A 23642-nucleotide genomic window follows, 5' to 3' on the forward strand; every position below is an offset into this window, starting at 1 on the left:
TCTATGCCCCAAATACAAGGGCACCTACATACGTAAAAGAAACCTTACTAAAGCTCAAAACACACATTGCACCTCACACAATAATAGTGGGAGATTTCAACACCCCACTCTCATCAATGGACAGATCATGGAAACAGAAATTAAACAGTGATGTCGACAGACTAAGAGAAGTCATGAGCCAAATGGACTTAACGGATATTTATAGAACATTCTATCCTAAAGCAAAAGGATATACCTTCTTCTCAGCTCCTCATGGTACTTTCTCCAAAATTGACCATATAATTGGTCAAAAAACGGGCCTCAACAGGTACAGAAAGATAGAAATAATCCCATGCGTGCTATCGGACCACCACGGCCTAAAACTGGTCTTCAATAACAATAAGGGAAGAATGCCCACATACACTTGGAAATTGAACAATGCTCTACTCAATGATAACCTGGTCAAGGAAGAAATAAAGAAAGAAATTAAAAACTTTTTAGAATTTAATGAAAATGAAGGTACAACATACTCAAACTTATGGGACACAATGAAAGCTGTGCTAAGAGGAAAACTCATAGCGCTGAGTGCCTGCAGAAAGAAACAGGAAAGAGCATATGTCAGCAGCTTGACAGCACACCTAAAAGCTCTAGAACAAAAAGAAGCAAATACACCCAGGAGGAGCAGAAGGCAGGATAATCAAACTCAGAGCTGAAATCAACCAAGTAGAAACAAAAAGGACCATAGAAAGAATCAACAGAACCAAAAGTTGGTTCTTTGAGAAAATCAACAAGATAGATAAACCCTTAGCCAGACTAACGAGAGGACACAGAGAGTGCGTCCAAATTAACAAAATCAGAAATGAAAAGGGAGACATAACCACAGATTCAGAGGAAATTCAAAAAATCATCAGATCTTACTATAAAAACCTATATTCAACAAAATTTGAAAATCTTCAGGAAATGGACAATTTCCTAGACAGATACCAGGTATCGAAGTTAAATCAGGAACAGATAAACCAGTTCAACAACCCCATAACTCCTAAGGAAATAGAAGCAGTCATTAAAGGTCTCCCAACCAAAAAGAGTCCAGGTCCAGACGGGTTTAGTGCAGAATTCTATCAAACCTTCATAGAAGACCTCATACCAATATTATCCAAACTATTCCACAAAATTGAAACAGATGGAGCCCTACCGAATTCCTTCTACGAAGCCACAATTACTCTTATACCTAAACCACACAAAGACACAACAAAGAAAGAGAACTTCAGACCAATTTCCCTTATGAATATCGACGCAAAAATACTCAATAAAATTCTGGCAAACCGAATTCAAGAGCACATCAAAACAATCATCCACCATGATCAAGTAGGCTTCATCCCAGGCATGCAGGGATGGTTTAATATACGGAAAACCATCAACGTGATCCATTATATAAACAAACTGAAAGAACAGAACCACATGATCATTTCATTAGATGCTGAGAAAGCATTTGACAAAATTCAACACCCCTTCATGATAAAAGTCCTGGAAAGAATAGGAATTCAAGGCCCATACCTGAACATAGTAAAAGCCATATACAGCAAACCAGTTGCTAACATTAAACTAAATGGAGAGAAACTTGAAGCAATCCCACTAAAATCAGGGACTAGACAAGGCTGCCCACTCTCTCCCTACTTATTCAATATAGTTCTTGAAGTTCTAGCCAGAGCAATCAGACAACAAAAGGAGATCAAGGGGCTACAGATCGGAAAAGAAGAGGTCAAAATATCACTATTTGCAGATGACATGATAGTATATTTAAGTGATCCCAAAAGTTCCACCAGAGAACTACTAAAGCTGATAAACAACTTCAGCAAAGTGGCTGGGTATAAAATTAACTCAAATAAATCAGTAGCCTTCCTCTATACAAAAGAGAAACAAGCCGAGAAAGAAATTAGGGAAACGACACCCTTCATAATAGACCCAAATAATATAAAGTACCTCGGTGTGACTTTAACCAAGCAAGTAAAAGATCTGTACAATAAGAACTTCAAGACTCTGAAGAAAGAAATTGAAGAAGACCTCAGAAGATGGAAAGATCTCCCATGCTCATGGATTGGCAGGATTAATATAATAAAAATGGCCATTTTACCAAAAGCAATTTACAGATTCAATGCAATCCCCATCAAAATACCAATCCAATTCTTCAAAGAGTTAGACAGAACAATTTGCAAATTCTTCTGGAATAACAAAAAACCCAGGATAGCTAAAGCTATCCTCAACAATAAAAGGACTTCAGGGGGAATCACTATCCCTGAACTCAAGCAGTATTACAGAGCAATAGTGATAAAAACTGCATGGTATTGGTACAGAGACAGACAGATAGACCAATGGAATAGAATTGAAGACCCAGAAATGAACCCACACACCTATGGTCACTTGATTTTTGACAAAGGAGCCAAAACCATCCAATGGAAAAAAGATAGCATTTTCAGCAAATGGTGCTGGTTCAACTGGAGGGCAACATGTAGAAGAATGCAGATCGATCCATGCTTATCACCCTGTACAAAGCTTAAGTCCAAGTGGATCAAGGACCTCCACATCAAACCAGACACACTCAAACTAATAGAAGAAAAACTAGGGAAGCATCTGGAACACATGGGCACTGGAAAAAATTTCCTGAACAAAACACCAATGGCTTATGCTCTAAGATCAAGAATCGACAAATGGGATCTCATAAAACTGCAAAGCTTCTGTAAGGCAAAGGACACTGTGGTTAGGACAAAACGGCAACCAACAGATTGGGAAAAGATCTTTACCAATCCTACAACAGATAGAGGCCTTATATCCAAAATATACAAAGAACTCAAGAAGTTAGACCGCAGGGAAACAAATAACCCTATTAAAAAATGGGGTTCAGAGCTAAACAAAGAATTCACAGCTGAGGAATGCCGAATGGCTGAGAAACACCTAAAGAAATGTTCAACATCTTTAGTCATAAGGGAAATGCAAATCAAAACAACCCTGAGATTTCACCTCACACCAGTGCGATTGGCTAAGATCAAAAACTCAGGTGACAGCAGATGCTGGCGAGGATGTGGAGAAAGAGGAACACTCCTCCATTGTTGGTGGGATTGCAGACTAGTAAAACCATTCTGGAAATCAGTCTGGAGGTTCCTCAGAAAATTGGACATTGAACTGCCTGAGGATCCAGCTATACCTCTCTTGGGCATATACCCAAAAGATGCCTCAACATATAAAAGAGACACGTGCTCCACTATGTTCATCGCAGCCTTATTTATAATAGCCAGAAACTGGAAAGAACCCAGATGCCCTTCAACAGAGGAATGGATACAGAAAATGTGGTACATCTACACAATGGAATATTACTCAGCTATCAAAAACAACGAGTTTATGAAATTCGTAGGCAAATGGTTGGAACTGGAAAATATCATCCTGAGTGAGCTAACCCAATCACAGAAAGACATACATGGTATGCACTCATTGATAAGTGGCTATTAGCCCAAATGCTTGAATTACCCTAGATCCCTAGAACAAACGAAACTCAAGACAGATGATCAAAATGTGAATGCTTCACTCCTTCTTTAAATGAGGAAAACGAATACCCTTGGCAGGGAAGGGAGAGGCAAAGATTAAAACAGAGACTGAAGGAACACCCATTCAGAGCCTGCCCCACATGTGGCCCATACATATACAGCCACCCAATTAGACAAGATGGATGAAGCAAAGAAGTGCAGACCGACAGGAGCCGGATGTAGATCGCTCCTGAGAGACACAGCCAGAATACAGCAAATACAGAGGCGAATGCCAGCAGCAAACCACTGAACTGAGAATAGGTCCCCTATTGAAGGAATCAGAGAAAGAACTGGAAGAGCTTGAAGGGGCTCGAGTACAACAATGCCAAGCAACCAGAGCTTCCAGGGACTAAGCCACTACCTAAAGACTATACATGGACTGACCCTGGACTCTGACCCCATAGGTAGCAATGAATATCCTAGTAAGAGCACCAGTGGAAGGGGAAGCCCTGGGTCCTGCTAAGACTGAACCCCCCGTGAACTAGTCTATGGGGGGAGGGTGGCAATGGGGGAAGGGTTGGGAGGGGGACACCCATAAGGAAGGGGAGGGGGGAGGGGGATGTTTGCCCGGAAACCGGGAAAGGGAATAACACTCGAAATGTATATAAGAAATACTCAAGTTAATGAAAAAAAAAAAAAGAAGAGAGAAAAAAAATAAAAATGGAAATGGAAACAATAAAGAAAGCACAAAGGGAGACAACCCTGGAGATAGAAAAACTAGGGAAGAGATCAGGAGTCATAGATAAAAGCAACACTAACAGAATACAAGACATTAGAGGAGAGAATCTCAGGAGCACATGATACCACAGAAAACAGTGACACAATAGTCAAAGAAAATGTAAAACGCAAAAAAGCTCCTAGCCCAAAACATCCAGAAAATCCAAGACACAATGAGAAGATCAAACCTAAGAATAATAGATATAAAAGAAACAGAAGATTCCCAACTTAAAGGGCCAGTAATTATCTTCAACAAAATCATAGAAGAAAACTTCCCTAACCTAAAGAGAGAGATGCCCATAAACATACAAGAAGCCTACAGAACTCCAAATAGATTGGACAAGAAAAGAAATTCCTCCTGTCACATAATAGTCAAAACACTAAATGCACAAAACAAAAAAAGAATATTAAAAGCAGTAAGGGAAAAAGGTCAAGTAACATACAAAGGCAGACCTATCAGAATCACTCCAGACTTCTCAGCAAAGACTATGAAAGCCAGAAGATCCTGGACAGATGTCATACAGACCCTAAGAGAACACAAATGCCAGCCCAGGTTACTGTATCCTGCAAAACTCTCAATTAACATAGATGGAGAGAAACCAAGATATTCCATGACAAAACCAAATTTACACAATGTCTTTCCACAAAGTCAGTCCTACAAAGGATAATGGATGGAAAACTCCAACACAAGGAGGGAAACTACACCCTAGAAAAAGCAAGTAAGTAATCTCCTTGCAATGAAACCAATAGAAGAGAGACATGCAAACATAATTCCCCCTCTAACAACAAAAATAACAGGAAACAACAATCACTATTCCTTAATATCTCTTAACATCAATGGACTTAATTCCCAAATAAAAGGACATAGACTAACAGTCTGGATATGGAAAGAGGACCCAGCATTTTGCTACATACTGGAAACACCCCTCAGTGATAAAGAAAGACAGTACCTCAGAGTAAAACGCTGGAATAAAAATTCCAATCAAATGGTCCCCAGAAACAAGCTGAAGTAGCCATTCTAATATCAAATAAAAATGACTTTTGACCAAATGTTATCAAAAAAGATAAGGAAGGACATTTCATATTCATTAAAGACAAAATCCACCAAGATGAACTCTGAATCCTACATATCTATGCTCCAAATGCAAGGGCACCTATATTTATAAAGTAAACCTTACTAAAGCTCAAATCACACAATGCATCTCACATAATAATAGTGGAAGATTTCAACACTCCACTCTCTTCAATGGACAGATCATGGAAACAGAAATTAAACAGAGACATAGACAGACTAATAGAAGTTATCAACCAAATGGATTTAACATTTATAGAGCATTCCATCCTAAAACAAAAGAATACACCTTCTTAGGATCTCATGGTACCATCTCCAAAATTGACCATATAATCAGTCACAAAACAGACCTCAAAAGATGCAAAAAGACTGAAATAATTCTATGCATCCTATCAGATCACCACAGACTAAGGCTGGTCTTCAATAACAACAAAAACGACAGAAAGCCCATATAGACATAGAAGTTGAACAATGATCTACTCAAGGAAGAAATAAAGAAATTAAAATGTTTCAGAATTTAATGAAAATGAAGGCACACCATACCCAAACTTATGGGACACAATGAAAGCTGTGCTAAGAGGAAAACTCATAGCTCTGAGTGCCTCCAAAAGGAAACAGGAAAGAGCATATGTCAGCAGCTTGACAGCACACCTAAAAGCTCTAGAACAAAAAGAAGCAAATACACCCAGGAGGAGTAGAAGGCAGGAAATAATCAAACTCAGAGCTGAAATCAACCAAGTAGAAACAAAAAGGACCATAGAAAGAATCAACAGAAATAAAAGCTGGTTCTTTGAGAAAATCAACAGATAGATAAACCCTTAGCCAGACTAATCAGAGGGCACAGAGAGTGTATCCCCATTAACAAAATCAAAAATGAAAAGGGAAACATAACAACAGAAACTGAGGAAATTAAAAAAAATCATCAGATCCTACTACAAAAGCCTATATTCAACAAAACAGAAAAATCTGGATGAAATTGACAATTTTCTAGACAGATACCAGGTACAAAATTAAAATTGGGATCAGATAAACCACTCAAACAGACCCATAACTCCTAAAGAAATAGAAGCAGTTATTAAAGGTCTCCCAACCAACAAAAGCCCAGGACCAGATGGGTTTAGTGAAGAATTCTATCAGACCTTCATAGAAGACTTAATACATTTTTGTTGACAAAATTCAAGACCCGTTCATGTTAAAAGTCTTGGTCGGATCAGGAATTCCAGGCCCATACCTAAACATAGTAAAAGCAATATACAGCAAACCTGTAGCTAATATTAAACTAAATGGAGAAAAACTTGAAGCAATCCCACTAAAATCAGGGATTAGACAAGGCTGCCCACTCTCTCCCTACTAATTCAATATAGTTCTTGAAGTCCTAGCCAGAGCAATCAGTGAAAGGGATGCAAATTGAAAAGGAGGAAGTCAAATATCACTATTTGCAGATGATATAATAGTATACTTAAGACACCCCCAAAAGTTCCACCAGAGAACCACTAAGCCTGATAAACAACTTCAGAAAAGTGCCTGGGCATAAAATTAACTCAAATAAATCAGTAGCCTTTCTCTACTCAAAGAATAAACAGGTTGAGAAAGAAATTAGGGAAATGACACCATTCACAATAGTCACAAATAATACAAAATACCTCGGTGTGACTTTAACCAAGCAAGTGAAAGTTCTGTACGACAAGAACTTCAAGTCTCTGAAGAAAGAAATTGAAGATCTTAGAAGATGGAAAGATCTCCCATGCTCATGGATTGGCAGGATTAATATAGTAAAAATGGCCTTCTTGCCAAAAAGCAATCTACAGATTCAATGCAATCCCCAGCAAAATTCCAACTCAATTCTTCATAGAGTTAGAAAGAGCAATTTACAAATTCATAACCAAAAATCCAGGATAGTGAAAACTATCCTCAACAATAAAAGAACTTCTCAGGGAATCACCATCCCTGACTTCAAGATATATTATAGAGCAATAATGATAAAAAAAACCTGTATGGCATCAGTACAGAGACAGACAGATAGACCAATGGAATAGAATTGAAGAACCAGAAATGAACCCAGAAACCTATGGTCACTTGATCTTTGACAAAGGAGCTAAAACCATTCAATGGAAGAAAGATAGCATTTTCATCAAATGGTGCTGGTTCAACTGGAGGTCAACATGTAGAAGAATGCAGATCGATCCATTATTATCACCCTGTACAAAGCTTAAGTCCAAGTGGATCAAGGACCTCCACATCAAACCAGATACACTCAAACTAATAGAAGAAAAACTAGGGAAGCATCTGGAACACATGGGCACTGGAAAAATTTCCTGAACAAAACACCAATGGCTTATGCTCTAAGATCAAGAATCGACAAATGGGATCTCATAAAACTGCAAAGCTTCTGTAAGACAAAGGACACTATGGTTAGGACAAAACAGCAACCAACAGATTGGGAAAAGATCTTTACCAGTCCTACAACAGATAGAAGCCTTATATCCAAAATATACAAAGAACTCAGTAAGTTAGACTGCAGGGAGTCAAATAACCCTATTGAAAAATTGGGTTCAGAGCTAAACAAAGAATTCACAGGTGAGGCATGCTGAATGGTTGAGAAGCATCTAAAGAAATGTTCAATATCTTTAGTCATAAGGGAAATGCAAATCAAAACAACCCTGAGATTTCACCTCACACCAGTGAGAATGGCTAAGATCAAAAACTCAGGTGACAGCAAATGCTGGCGAGGACGTGGAGAAAGAGGAACACTCCTCCACTGTTGGTGGGATTGCACACTGGTACAACCATTCTGGAAATCAGCCTGGAGGTTCCTCAGAAAATTGGACATTGAACTGCCTGAGGATCCAGCTATACCTCTCTTGGGCATATACCCAAAAGATGCCCCAACATATAACAAAGACACGTGCTCCACTATGTTCATAGCAGCCTTATTTATAATAGCCAGAAGCTGGAAAGAACCCAGATGCCCTTCAACAGAGGAATGGATACAGAAAATGTGGTACATCTACACAATGGAATATTACTCAGCTATCAAAAACAATGACTTTATGAAATTCATAGGCAAATGGTTGGAACTGGAAAATATCATCTGGAGTGAGGTAACCCAAGCACCAAAAAATCCTCATGGTATGCACTCACTGATACGTGGATATTAGCCCAAAAGCTCAGATTACCCAAGATACAATCCACAGACCACATGATGCTCAAGAAGGAGGACGACCACAAATGCTTCAGTTCTACTTAAAGGGGGGAACAAAAATATTCATAGGAGGGGATATGGAGACAAAGTGTGGCGCAAAGACTGAAGGAATGGCCATTCAGCGCCTGCCCCACCTCAGGATCCAGCCCATAAAGATACAACAGCAAACCTAGGTAATATTGATGAAGCCAAAAAGTGCATGCTGACAGGAGCCTGATACAGCTGCCTTCTGAGGGGCTCTGCCAGAGGATGAATACAGAGGTAAATGCCAGCAGCAAACCACTGAACTGAGAACGGGGTCCTCATTGGAGGAATTAGAGAAAGGACTCCTGAAGACAGTGAAGGGGCTTGCAACCCCATAAGGGCAATCAACCAGAGTTCCCAGGGACTTAACCACTACCCAGAGTACACATGAACAGACCCATAGCTCCAGCTGCATAGGTAGCAGAGGATGGCCTTGTTGGGCACCAATGGAAGAAGCCCTTGGTCCTGCCATGGCTGGATCCCCCAGTGTAGCGGAATGTCAGGGCGGGGAGTCAGGAAAGGGGGGTGCTTGGAGAGGAAGAATATCCTCTCAAAAGAAGCGGGAAGGGTGGGGTTGGGGATTTAGCTCAGAGGTAGAGCGCTTGCCTAGCGAGCACAAGGCCCTGGGTTCGGTCCCCAGCTCCGGAAAAAAAAAAAAAAAAAAAAAAAAGAAAAAAAAAAGATAAAAAAAAAGATAAAAAGAAGGGGGAAGGGTGATGGGATAGGGGGCTTATGGACAGGAAACCAGGAAAGGGACTAGCATTTGAAATGTAAATTTAAAAAATCCAATAAAGAAAAAGAAACACTCAGAAATGAGGAAAAAAGCTCGTTCATCCTTTGTCTTGCCACTTAATTTTCTATTGTCAGATGTTTCTGTGCTCAGTGAAATATTCAGTTCAAATCCTAATTGAGGATCAGTAGCCTTGACTGTTCTGAAATTAAGTCCCAAAACTCTGAATCTCTGAGTACTCACAGAATGTCATAGTTACATGGTGTCTGGACTTGTGAAAGAGTACCTACCTAGCCTGGTGCTGGCTCTTCCAGGAAGGGGAACTGCTGGAGTTCAGAAACAGTGAGACTGGTGGCTCAGGGTGGACATCGAAGTACTTGGTAGCATGCCAGGAGTGAGGCCTCCAACTTGGATCACTTTTCCTGGAAAGAAATGCAGACAAAGGGACTTCACACACTCCTTCCTGTCCAGGACAATAGCAGGACCCAACAAAGGAAACTAATCTGTTGCCACCCGACACACATGGCTTATAGCTGCCTTCTATAATATATGGGCATGCACATTATTTCAGATGGTCGCTAATGACCAAATTGCTATGATTCAGAGTGGAAATGATAGGCTCTAAAACCACCTTTAGTTTTTATTTATTTCTCCATAAATGGATAAGATTATTGTTTACCAGGTAGAAATGTTATAAACATTTTTGAGACAATGTCTGATATACCCAGGGCTAGCCTTGAACTTCTGATCCCCGTACCTCTACCCCTGAATCCTCAGGAGCACCTGAAGCCCAGTTTTATGCAGTGCTGGTGATAGAACTTGGAGTTTTCTATATACTAGGCAACCTTCTACCAACTATGCTATATCTCCACCTCTTATTTTGTTATTGTTCTTTGTGAGTGTTTTTTAAGACAGATTATGTATGAATGAGGCCTTGGAACTGATCCATAGAACCCCCAAAACAACAACACATGCAAGAGAATACCACAAACATTGAGATCCACCCAAAGTCCCTTCAACTCCAAAGTCACTGCATGAAGCTACCCTTACCTCTCAAACCTCCAATTTAAGATAGAAATGACCTCACAGTAGACAGTTTTTGAGTCAGTCAATAATGTCAAAAGAATCCACAGAACAGGTTTAGGTAACTAACAGACTAGATATTTACTCCCACAGGCAAAAAAAATATTAAAGGGTGTTATATAAAAAACAAACAAAAAAGGGTGTTATATAGTAAAGAATATATTCTAAGATAAAACTGAAAAGCATTATAACACAAACCTTTTAATGACTTGTAGTCTTTTTTAAAGATTTATTTATTTATTTATTTAAGTACACTGTTGCTGTCCTCAGACACACCAGAAGAGGGCATCAGATCCCATTACAGATGGTTGTGAGCCACCATGTGGTTGCTGGGATTTGAACTCAGGACCTCTTGAAGTGAAGTCAGTGCTCTTAACCACTGAGCCATCTCTCCAGCTCCTACTTGTATAATCTTAATGGGTATGCAAGGAGCAAAAAAATGTTGACTTATGATCATTTTACAGGTACTAGGGACAACTCTATCATACCTCTGAAGTAATAAGGAATTACAAAATCAGGAATGTACCTCACAGAATTCCTAAAAATCTTCAGAAGTAAGGCTCTAACTACATGCAGTTCATTTCTGCTGAGGTTTCCTATGTTATAATATCTATAGCTTTTCAGTTAATTGACATATCTCTCTTTTCAGTTAACTGATAAGAAAAATGAACTAGACTGATTGAACATGAGGGCAGAGGGAAGGGAAAATATGGCAAAGGAAAGGAAATGCCTCACCTATGATGACACTATTTGCATCTCTATTAGAATGCCTTGAGATAGTAGCTGAGGCCATGGGAGAGCAATGTTTAGCAAAACTACTATTAGTAAGCAAATTCTAAAATAGTAGCAATAAATGTGTGGTTTTTTTTTTTTTTACAAAATGTGTAGTAAATTTAAAGTGGCTGTAACAGCTTTGCTACCCTCCCATTAGTTGTCTTTGTACCTCTTCTCCTTCAATGTGAGCTTGCTTTGGGTAACCAGCAAGTAACAGAATGGAGGCAGGTGTATTATCTCTTACCTATAATCCCAGCACTCAGAAAGCTGAAGCAGAAGGACTGCTGTAAGCTGGAGCCTAGCTTGGGCTACATAGTAACTTCCCAGCAAGCCTGAGTTCACTGTATAAGACCCCACTTATTTCTTAAAATAAAGATAACAGAATGGGAAGAAATAATGCTCTAAAGAATTTGAGCACGATTGTAGGAAGCCTGTAACTTCTTCCTGGCTGTTTTGGAATGTTTTCTCTGAAGAAAGCCTTGTAAGAGTCATTAGTTAGCATGACAGATCCAGAACTATGGAAGAGGGCTCTCCACCACACCTAGGAGGGCGTGTGTGTGTGTGTGTGTGTGTGTGTGTGTGTGTGTGGTAGCTGGGAGAGGTTCTTTAAGTCTAGAGGGAATGGACTAAGAAAAGACAGAAATATATCTTTGAAAAGTTTGTACAACAATCCAAAAGGTTCTTAAAAGGACAATACACAGAGCTAGGAAGATGACACAAGACTGGAAAAAGGCACTTGCCACACAAACATGAGACCCTGAGTTCCATCCCCAGAAGCCACATAAAGATGGAAGAACACGGATGTCTCAAGGTTTTCCTCTAGCCTCCACAACTACACAGTGCACATATACATCATACACACACACACACACACACACACACACACACACACACACACACACACAATAACACTATTGATATTTAAAAGACAATGTACAATAGATATGCCAATGTCAATACATAGTCAGCAGCTAAGATCTTAGTGGGACTGTTTGAGGTAAACCAATAAAGACAAAGAGTAAGAAGGGGTAAATGAAGATAACAAGAATAGTGAGGATGTCAAAAAGAGTTAGGGTTACTGTGCTTATGGGGACTATTTTTTTAAATAAACAAATGAAGATATATAGAGAAAAGAGTTATATTCCGGTAAAATTTTCCCAATGTGCATGTGATTGCTTTCACATCTTCTGAATTTACTGGTATACCATGAACACATTTTGGAATCAATTACATCAGGCAAGCTGGCATTTCAGATGCCAAGAAACAACTGGGGTTGTATTAATAAGAAACAGCATCTAGAGGCTAGCTAGCTTGTCATTGACGATTCTGAGGAAATGGTATGTTCTCTGATGCCACCTACTGGCCCACTAGTTCCACCCATTCTCAGGTGTCTAGAACATTTGACATCCACTTACAAACAAGGCTCTCTTGTTTCCTCCCATGCATGGGCTTAAAACCAGTGACCCCTAGTAATATGGGTACAGGGAGTAGGACACAGATATAACCCACTGTATGCCACAGCAGAAGCGACAAAGAGCAAGTGGCTAATAGCACTGAGTTTGTACTCAGTTTCTAGATCATGCAAAGACCAAGAAGATTTTACTGTTGATACTCTAGTAACTTTTCCTGAAATCAACTGCCTTAAATGTACAACAACTGAATTTACATCATTTAAAAAAATAATTTCGAGACCGGATTAACAGCTCTCTGCACCCAAATCCCATGGGAGGGAGAGCTAAACCTTCAGAGAGGCAGACACGCCTGGGAAACCAGAAGAGACTGCACACTGCACACACATCTCGGATGCCAGAGAAAAACACCAAACACCATCTGGAACCCTGGTGCACTGAAGCTCCCGGAAACGGTGGCGCAGATCTTCCTGGCTGCTGCCACCACAGAGAGCTCCTGGGCAGCACCCCGCGAGCGAACTTGCGCCTCGGGACCACAGGTAAGACCAACTTTTCTGCTGCAAGTGACCTGCCTGGTGAACTCAAGACACAGGCCCACAGGAACAGGTGAAGACCTGTAGAGAGGAATAACTACACGCCCGAAAGCAGAACACTCTGTCCCCATAACAGGCTGAAAGAAAACAGGAAAACAGGTCTACAGCACTCCTGACGCACAGGCTTATAGGGCAGTCTGGCCACTGTCAGAAATAGCAGAACAAAGTAACACTAGAGATAATCTGATGGCTAGAGGCAAGCGCAGGAACCCAAGCAACAGAAACCAAGACTACATGGCACCATCGGAGCCCAATTCTCCCATCAAAACAAACATGGAATAACCAAACACACCAGAGAAGCAAGATCTAGTTTCAAAATCATATTTGATCATGATGCTGGAGGACTTCAAGAAAGACGTGAAGAACTCCCTTAGAGAACAAGTAGAAGCCTACAGAGAGGAATCGCAAAAATGCCTGAAAGAATTCCAGGAAAACATAAATAAACAAGTAGAAGCCCACAGAGAGGAGACACAAAAATCCCTGAAAGAATTCCAGGAAAACACAATCAAACAGTTGAAGGAATTAAAAATGGAAATAGAAGCAATCAAGAAAGAACACATGGAAACAACCCTGGATATAGAAAACCAAAAGAAGAGACAAGGAGCTGTAGATACAAGCTTCACCAACAGAATACAAGAGATGGAAGAGAGAATCTCAGGAGCAGAAGATTCCATAGAAATCATTGACTCAACTGTCAAAGATAATGTAAAGCGGAAAAAGGTACTGGTCCAAATCATACAGGAAATCCAGGACTCAATGAGAAGATCAAACCTAAGGATAATAGGTATAGAAGAGAGTTAAGACTCCCAGCTCAAAGGACCAGTAAATATCTTCAACAAAATCATAGAAGAAAACTTCCCTAAACTAAAAAAAGAGATACCCATAGGCATACAAGAAGCCTACAGAACTCCAAATAGATTGGACCAGAAAAGAAACACCTCCCGTCACATAATAGTCAAAACACCAAACGCACAAAATAAAGAAAGAATATTAAAAGCAGTAAGGGAAAAAGGTCAAGTAACATATAAAGGCAGACCTATCAGAATCACACCAGACTTTTCGCCAGAAAACTATGAAGGCCAGAAGATCCTGGACAGATGTCATACACACCCTAAGAGAACACAAATGCCATCCCAGGTTACTGTATCCTGCAAAACTCTCAATTAACATAGATGGAGAAACCAAGATATTCCATGACAAAACCAAATTTACACAATATCTTTCTACAAATCCAGCACTACAAAGGATGATAAATGGTAAAGCCCAACATAAGGAGGCAAGCTATACCCTAGAAGAAGCAAGAAACTAATAGTCTTGGCAACAAAACAAAAAGAAGAAAAGCACACAAACATAACCTCACATCCAAATATGAATATAACAGGAAGCAATAATCACTATTCCTTAATATCTCTCAACATCAATGGCCTCAACTCCCCAATAATAAGACATAGATTAACAAACTGGATACGCAACGAGGACCCTGCATTTTTCTGCCTACAGGAAACACACCTCAGAGACAAAGACAGACACTACCTCAGAGTGAAAGGCTGGAAAACAACTTTCCAAGCAAATGGTCGGAAGAACCAAGCTGGAGTAGCCATTCTAATATCAAATAAAATCAATTTTCAACTAAAAGTCATCAAAAAAGATAAGGAAGGACACTTCATATTCATCAAAGGAAAAATCCACCAAGATGAACTCTCAATCCTAAATATCTATGCCCCAAATACAAGGGCACCTACATACGTAAAAGAAACCTTACTAAAGCTCAAAACACACATTGCACCTCACACAATAGTAGCAGGAGATTTCAACACCCCACTCTCATCAATGGACAGATCATGGAAACAGAAATTAAACAGAGACGTAGACAGACTAAGAGAAGTCATGAGCCAAATGGACTTAACAGATATTTATAGAACATTCTATCCTAAAGCAAAAGGATATACCTTCTTCTCAGCTCCTCATGGTACTTTCTCCAAAATTGACCATATAATTGGTCAAAAAACAGGCCTCAACAGGTACAGCAAGATAGAAATCATCCCATGGGTGCTATCGGACCACCACGGCCTAAAACTGGTCTTCAATAACAATAAGGGAAGAATGCCCACATACACGTGGAAATTGAACAATGCTCTACTCAATGATAACCTGGTCAAGGAAGAAATAAAGAATGAAATTAAAAACTTTTTAGAATTTAATGAAAATGAAGGTACAACATACCCAAACTTATGGGACACAATGAAAGCTGTGCTAAGAGGAAAACTCATAGTGCTGAGTGCCTGCAGAAAGAAACAGGAAAGAGCATATGTCAGCAGCTTGACAGCACACTTAAAAGCTCTAGAACAAAAAGAAGCAAATACACCCAGGAGGAGTAGAAGGCAGGAAATAATCAAACTCAGAGCTGAAATCAACCAAGTAGAAACAAAAAGGACCATAGAAAGAATCAACAGAACCAAAAGTTGGTTCTTTGAGAAAATCAACAAGATAGATAAACCCTTAGACAGACTAACGAGAGGACCCAGAGAGTGTGTCCAAATTAACAAAATCAGAAATGAAAAGGGAGACATAACTACAGATTCAGAGGAAATTCAAAAAATCATCAGATCTTACTATAAAAGCCTATATTCAACAAAACTTGAACATCTGCAGGAAATGGACAATTTCCAAGACAGATACCAGGTACCGAAGTTAAATCAGGAACAGATAAACCAGTTAAACAACCCCATAACTCCTAAGGAAATAGAAGCAGTCATTAAAGGTCTCCCAACCAAAAAGAGTCCAGGTCCAGACGGGTTTAGTGCAGAATTCTATCAAACCTTCATAGAAGACCTCATACCAATACTATCCAAACTATTCCACAAAATGGAAACAGATGGATCACTACTGAATTCCTTCTATGAAGCCACAATTACTCTTATACCTAAACCACAGAAAGACCCAACAAAGAAAGAGAACTTCAGACCAATTTTCCTTATGAATATCGACGCAAAAATACTCAATAAAATTCTGGCAAACCGAATCCAAGAGCACATCAAAACAATCATCCACCATGATCAAGTAGGCTTCATCCCAGGCATGCAGGGATGGTTTAATATACGGAAAACCATCAATGTGATCCATTGTATAAACAAACTGAAAGAACAAAACCACATGATCATTTCATTAGATGCTGAGAAAGCATTTGACAAAATTCAACACCCCTTCATGATAAAAGTCCTGGAAAGAATAGGAATTCAAGGCCCATACCTAAACATAGTAAAAGCCATATACAGCAAACCAGTTGCTAACATTAAACTAAATGGAGAGAAACTTGAAGCAATCCCACTAAAATCAGGGAGTAGACAAGGCTGCCCACTCTCTCCCTACATATTCAATATAGTTCTTAAATTCTAGCCAGAGCAATCAGACAACAAAAGGAGGTCAAGGGGATATAGATCGGAAAAGAAGAAGTCAAAATATCACTATTTGCAGATGATATGATAGTATATTTAAGTGATCCCAAAAGTTCCACCAGAGAACTACTAAAGCTGATAAACAACTTCAGCAAAGTGGCTGGGTATAAAATTAACTCAAATAAATCAGTAGCCTTCCTCTACACAAAAGAGAAACAACCCGAGAAAGAAATTAGGGAAACGAAACCCTTCATAATAGACCCAAATAATATAAAGTACCTCGGTGTGACTTTAACCAAGCAAGTAAAAGATCTGTACAATAAGAACTTCAAGACACTGAAGAAAGAAATTGAAGAAGACCTCAGAAGATGGAAAGATCTCCCATGCTCATGGATTGGCAGGGTTAATATAGTAAAAATGGCCATTTTACCAAAAGCGATCTACAGATTCAATGCAATCCCCATCAAAATACCAATCCAATTCTTCAAAGGGTTAGACAGAACAATTTGCAAATTCATCTGGAATAACAAAAAACCCAGGATAGCTAAAACTATCATCAACAATAAAAGGAATTCAGGGGGAATCACTATCCCTGAACTCAAGCAGTATTACAGAGCAATAGTGATAAAAACTGCATGGTATTGGTACAGAGACAGACAGATAGACCAATGGAATAGAATTGAAGACCCAGAAATGAACCCACACACCTATGGTCACTTGATTTTTGACAAAGGAGCCAAAACCATCCAATGGAAAAAAGATAGCATTTTCAGCAAATGGTGCTGGTTCAACTGGAGGTCAACATGTAGAAGAATGCAGATCGATCCATGCTTATCACCCTGTACAAACCTTAAGTCCAAGTGGATCACGGACCTCCACATCAAACCAGACACACTCAAAGTAATAGAAGAAAAACTAGGGAAGCATCTGGAACACATGGGCACTGGAAAAAATTTCCTGAACAAAACACCAATGGCTTATGCTCTAAGATCAAGAATCGACAAATGGGATCTCATAAAACTGCAAAGCTTCTGTAAGGGAAAGGACACTGTGGTTAGGACAAAACGGCAACCAACAGATTGCGAAAAGATCTTTACCAATCCTACAACAGATAGAGGCCTTATATCCAAAACATACAAAGAACTCAAGAAGTTAGACCGCAGGGACACAAATAACCCTATTAAAAAAATAGGTTCAGAGCTAAACAAAGAATTCACAGCTGAGGAATGCCGAATGGCTGAGAAACACCTAAAGAAATGTTCAACATCTTTAGTCATAAGGGAAATGCAAATCAAAACAACCCTCAGATTTCACCTCACACCAGTGAGAATGGCTAAGATTAAAAACTCAGGTGACAGCAGATGCTGGTGAGGATGTGGAGAAAGAGGAACACTTCTCCATTGTTGGTGGGATTGCAGAGTGGTACAACCATTCTGGAAATCAGTCTGGAGGTTCCTCAGAAAATTGGACATTGAACTGCCTGAGGACCCAGCTATACCTCTCATAGGCATATACCCAAAAGATGCCCCAACATATAACAAAGACACGTGCTCCACTATGTTCATAGCAGCCTTATTTATAATAGCCAGAAGCTGGAAAGAACCCAGATGCCCTTCAACAGAGGAATGGATACAGAAAATGTGGTACATCTACACAATGGAATATTACTCAGCTATCAAAAACAACGACTTTATGAAATTCGTAGGCAAATGGTTGGAACTGGAAAATATCATCCTGAGTGAGCTAACCCAATCACAGAAAGACATACATGGTATGCACTCACTGATAAGTGGCTATTAGCCCAAATGCTTGAATTACTCTAGATGCCTAGAACAAATGAAACTCAAGACGGATGATCAAAATGTGAATGCTTCACTCCTTCTTTAAAAGGGGAACAAGAATACCCTTGGCAGGGAAGAGAGAGGCAAAGATTAAAACAGAGACTGAAGGAACACCCATTCAGAGCCTGCCCCACATGTGGCCCATACATATACAGCCATCCAGTTATACAAGATGGATGAAGCAAAGAAGTGCAGACTGACAGGAGCCGGATGTAGATCGCTCCTGAGAGACACAGCCAGAATACAGCAAATACAGAGGCGAATGCCAGCAGCAAACCACTGAATTGAGAATAGGACCCCCGTTGAAGGAATCAGAGAGAGAACTGGAAGAGCTTGAAGGGGCTCCAGACCCCATATGTACAACAATGCCAAGCAACCAGAGCTTCCAGGGACTAAGCCACTACCTAAAGACTATACATGGACTGACCCTGGACTCTGACCTCATAGGTAGCAATGAATATCCTAGTAAGAGCACCAGTGGAAGGGGAAGCCCTGGGTCCTGCTAAGACTGAATCCCCAGTGAACTAGACTGTTGGGAGGAGGGTGGCAATGGGGGGAGGGTTGGGAGGGGAACACCCATAAGGAAGGGGAGGGGGGAGAGGGATGTTTGCCCAGAAACCCGGAAAGGGAATAACACTCGAAATGTATATAAGAAATACTCAAGTCAATAAAAAAAAAGGGGGGGGGAATAATTTCATGTCCAACTTGGAAACAGTCTTTGTGTGTGTACATGCACATATATGTTTGCATGCCAGTGCAGGTTTGTGTAGGTACGTGCGGGTACACATGCTACAGTATACATGTATAGTTCAGAGACAACCTTGGATGTTAGAGTTTGCTTGCCTTTTTGTTTGAGACAGGGGCTTTTGTTTGTCTCTCCATATGATATGCTAGCTGGCCCATGAGCTTCTGGGGATTCTCCTGTCTGCAAGTGGTAAGTGGTAAGGAGGCCTGGCTGTTCAGACTTCTAGATGCCTGAGGAATAGCTCAGAACATTCACTTACCTTGAAATAGTGACCAGGCAGTTTAGGGGGCTGTTTGTACATACTAAGAGTAAATGAAGAGTGGTTAGTGTTTTAGAGAATATATGAAGTTAGAGGCAAAATTTACAAAGGCCTTATGCCTTACTTCATAAAAAAGGGCAACATGGAAATGTGCTAAAAATACTTGGCCCTCAGTTACATCAACAGTAGCAAAGAGAGCCCACAACCTTTGGAGAGATATACAAACAAAACACACCCCTGGCAAGGCCCACAGAAGGCAGGATGCTTTCAGAAGATCCAGGGAAAGGGAGATGGGCATTTTTCTGACTCCTGGTAATTTAACCACATTTACAGTTTTTTTTTTTTTTAATAAGAATGCCTTCACTCCATCTTCACACTCCAAAGTTAACCCTGTGGCACAGCTCTCTGGACCCAAATCCGGCCCAGAGAGAGCTGCTCTCCCAGGAGTGCTGACACTCCTATGTCCACAGGTTAGAGGAACATTTTGGCTCCAATAACTGGCCAAAGAAGGACCAGCCAGGAGACTACAGGGTTCAGGAACCACAAAGGAACTGGGGACATGCTCCTTCCAGGCTCCCATCAGCATCCTGGAGTTAACTTGGTGGCACAGCTCTCTGGACCCAAATCCTGGCCAGAGAGAGCTGGTCTCCTAGAAGTGCTGACACAACTAAGATCACAGGCTCAGAGGAGGGACAGGTTCCAGTCAGAGACAGCAAGACCAGTTACATCAGAGATAACTAGAGAGCTAGAGGCAAAGACAAGAACATAAGCAACACAATCCAAGATTACTTAGCATTATCAGAGCCCAGTTCACCCACCAAAGAAAATACTGGATATTCAAACACAACAGAAAAGCAAGATTTGGATTTAAAATCATGTCTCCTGATGACCACAGAGGACTTTAAGAAGGACATAAATAACTCCCTTAAAGAAATACAGGACAACACAGGTAAACAAGTAGAAGCCCTTAAAGAGGAAACATAAATCCTGGAAAGAATTACAGGAAAACAACCAAACATGTGAAGGAATTGAACAAAACCATCCAGGATCTAAAAACAGAAATAGAAACAATAAAGAAATCAAGAAGGCAGACAAACCTGGAGATAGAAAACCTAGGAAATAAATCAGGAGTCATACATGCAAGCATCATTAGCAGAATACAAGAGATAGAAGAGATAATCTCAGGGACAGAAAATGTCATAGAAAACATTGACACAAAAGTCAAAGAAAATGTAAAAGGCAAAAATCTCCTAACCCAAAACATTCAGGAAATTCAGAACTCAAAGAGAAGATCGAAACTAAGGATAATAGGTATAGAAGAGAGAAGGATTCCCAAATTAAAGGGCCAGTAAATATCTTCAAGAAAATTAGAGAAGAAAAGTTCCCTAACCTAAAGAAAGAAATGCCCATGAACACAAACAAAATAAGCCTAGAACTCCAAATAGATTGGACAGAAAAGAAATTCCTCCCATCACATAATAGTCAAAACACCAAACGCACAAAACAAAGAAAGAATATTAAAAGAAGTAAGGGAAAAAGGTCAAGTAACATATAAAGGAAGGCCTATCAGAATCACACCAGACTTCTCACCAGAGACTATGAAAGCCAGAAGATCCTGGACAGATATCATACAGACCCTAAGAGAACACAAATGCCAGCCCAGGTTACTGTATCCTGCAAAAATCTCAATTAACATAGATGGAGAAACCAAGATATTCCATGACAAAACCAAATTTACACAATATCTTTTTTTTTAAATTTAGAGAATACTTTATTAGTTTTTGTAATCAAACCCACGTAGATAAGACCTTACATATTTAATACAGTGTGTTACCCCTGTACAAATGGAAAAAACTTAAGTTCAACATTTCTAGACCAATATGGCTGTTAATTTCTGTACAGTGCCAACTCAACACAGTAAACGGGGATACTTTTTTCGAAAGTTGACAGCACAGGTAAAGTTTCAAAAAATTCAAATTATATATCTGTATATATATATCTATATTTATATAAAAAGACCAATAATAGCAGTGTGTTATGCATCAACAGCAGCAACAGCTTTTCCAGGTTCTGCAGTCATCTGAACAAAACTGTAGAGACATCCAGCACACTCCATTAAAAAAAAAAGTAAAAAAACAAAACCCGAGAAAACAGCACAGTTCTGTTACTCTTGTGGTACCTGGCACCATTTTTTTTTAAATTAGCTTCTCAATCATCATCTGGAAAGAAAACATTCTGAGCAACATCATTAAAAACAGCTCTGATAAAGCACGGTCACTACTACGTATCATAAAGCAGGTACAAGCTATTTTACATCCACAGAGGTATGATACAGTACTGTCCTACATCTATAATACTAGAGGATACAATTTAAAAGGCATTATTTGAGACTTGATTCTACTTTTCCAGCAGAGGGCCCAAAGGATGGTGTGACACAGCTTTGTAAAGAAACATACTCTAGACAGGATTTCCTTTCACTAGTGGCACACTTCTAAGGATTCATTCTCTCCATGAATGTCAGCTAAAACCGTTATTAAAAAAATGAAATATCCCTAGAACAAAACCGTATAACCACCGGATTCACATGAAGATGAACTAGTGGAGACAAGCTGGACCTCACCTTACCAACAAGCTATCAAATCTGTTATGTTTAAACAGTGAGACCTCCAAGGAAGGAGATGCCAAGTAGTGCTTCAAAGCTTCGGACCACAATCAAACACAGCATCCTTTTCAACAGAAGCAGAAGCTCATCTGAATATGCTCATGGATGCTGACATCAACATTTAATCATTTCCTCACTCATCCAGGAAGAGGGGGAGATCAGTTACTACTGTATTTTTTTGTGTTCAACCAAATCACCATGTTACAAAAATAGCAAGCTGCCATAATAAAAAATAAGGCTCCTCTATCCAGCACCAGATAGCATCATTTTACTTTCAAGCCTAGAAATTGCACACTTGTATATAAACCAATCGAAGATGAGGATTGAGAGGTCATCTTGGTGGATTTTTCCTTTGATGAATATGAAGTGTCCTTCCTTATCTTTTTTGATGACTTTTAATTGAAAATTGATTTTATTTGATATTAGAATGGCTACTCCAGCTTGCTTCTTCTGACCATTTGCTTGGAAAGTTGTTTTCCAGCCTTTCACTCTGAGGTAGTGTCTGTCTTTGTCTCTGAGGTGTGTTTCCTGTAGGCAGCAGAATGCAGGGTCCTCATTGCGTATCCAGTTTGTTAATCTATGTCTTTTTATTGGGGAGTTGAGGCCATTGATATTGAGAGATATTGAGTTGAGAGATATTAAGGAATAGTGATTATTGCTTCCTGTTATATTCATATTTGGATGTGAGGTTATGTTTGTGTGCTTTCATTCTCTTTGTTTTGTTGCCAAGACGATTAGTTTCTTGCTTCTTCTAGGGTATAGCTTGCCTCCTTATGTTGGGCTTTACCCTTTATTATCCTTTGTAGTGCTGGATTTGTAGAAAGATATTGTGTAAATTTGGTTTTGTCATGGAATATCTTGGTTTCTCCATCTATGTTAATTGAGAGTTTTGCAGGATACAGTAACCTGGGCTGGCATTTGTGTTCTCTTAGGGTCTGTATGACATCTGTCCAGGATCTTCTGGCCTTCATAGTTTCTGGTGAAAAGTCTGGTGTGATTCTGATAGGTCTGCCTTTATATGTTACTTGACCTTTTTCTCTTACTGCTTTTAATATTCTTTCCTTATTTTGTGCGTTTGGTGTTTTGACAATTATGTGACGGGAGGTGTTTCTTTTCTGGTCCAATCTATTTGGAGTTCTGTAGGCTTCTTGTATGCCTATGGGTATCTCTTTTTACACAATATCTTTCCACACATCCAGCCCTACAAAGGATAATGGATGGAGAACTCCAACACAAGGAGGGAAACTACACCCTAGAAAAAACAAGAAATTAATATTCTTTCAACAAAAGCAACAGAAGATAGCCACACAAACATAATTCCCCCTCTAACAACAAAAATAACGGAAGCAACAATCACTATTCCTTAATATCTCTTAAGATCAATAGACCCAATTCTACAATAAAAGGACATAGACTAACAGACTGGATATGGAGACAGGACCCAGCTTTTTGCTGCATACAGGAAATGCACATCACTGACAAAGACAGACACTATCCCTGAGTAAAAGGTTGGGAAAAAATATTCCAAGCAAATGACCCCAAGAAACAAGCTCGAGTAGCCATTCTAATATCGAATAAAATT

At 39.6% G+C, this 23642-nt stretch overlaps 1 protein-coding gene across 4 annotated transcripts in view; it reads right to left on the reverse strand.

The window, feature by feature from the left end:
* Shroom2 (shroom family member 2) overlaps positions 1-23642 on the reverse strand; it is a 172032-nt gene that overhangs the window by 53530 nt on the left and 94860 nt on the right. For 3 of the 4 annotated variants that reach the window (XM_006256817.4, XM_006256816.5, NM_001047893.3), the window contains exon 3: positions 9590-9721. The exons of the other annotated variant lie outside the window; for it this stretch is intronic. In XM_006256817.4, coding sequence (XP_006256879.1) covers positions 9590-9721 — 132 coding nt within the window. The remainder of the gene's footprint in view (positions 1-9589; positions 9722-23642) is intronic. 4 annotated transcript variants of the gene reach the window in all.

This window comes from Rattus norvegicus, chromosome X (genome assembly GCF_036323735.1).
Source record: "Rattus norvegicus strain BN/NHsdMcwi chromosome X, GRCr8, whole genome shotgun sequence".
NCBI classification, from domain to species: Eukaryota; Metazoa; Chordata; class Mammalia; order Rodentia; family Muridae; genus Rattus; species Rattus norvegicus.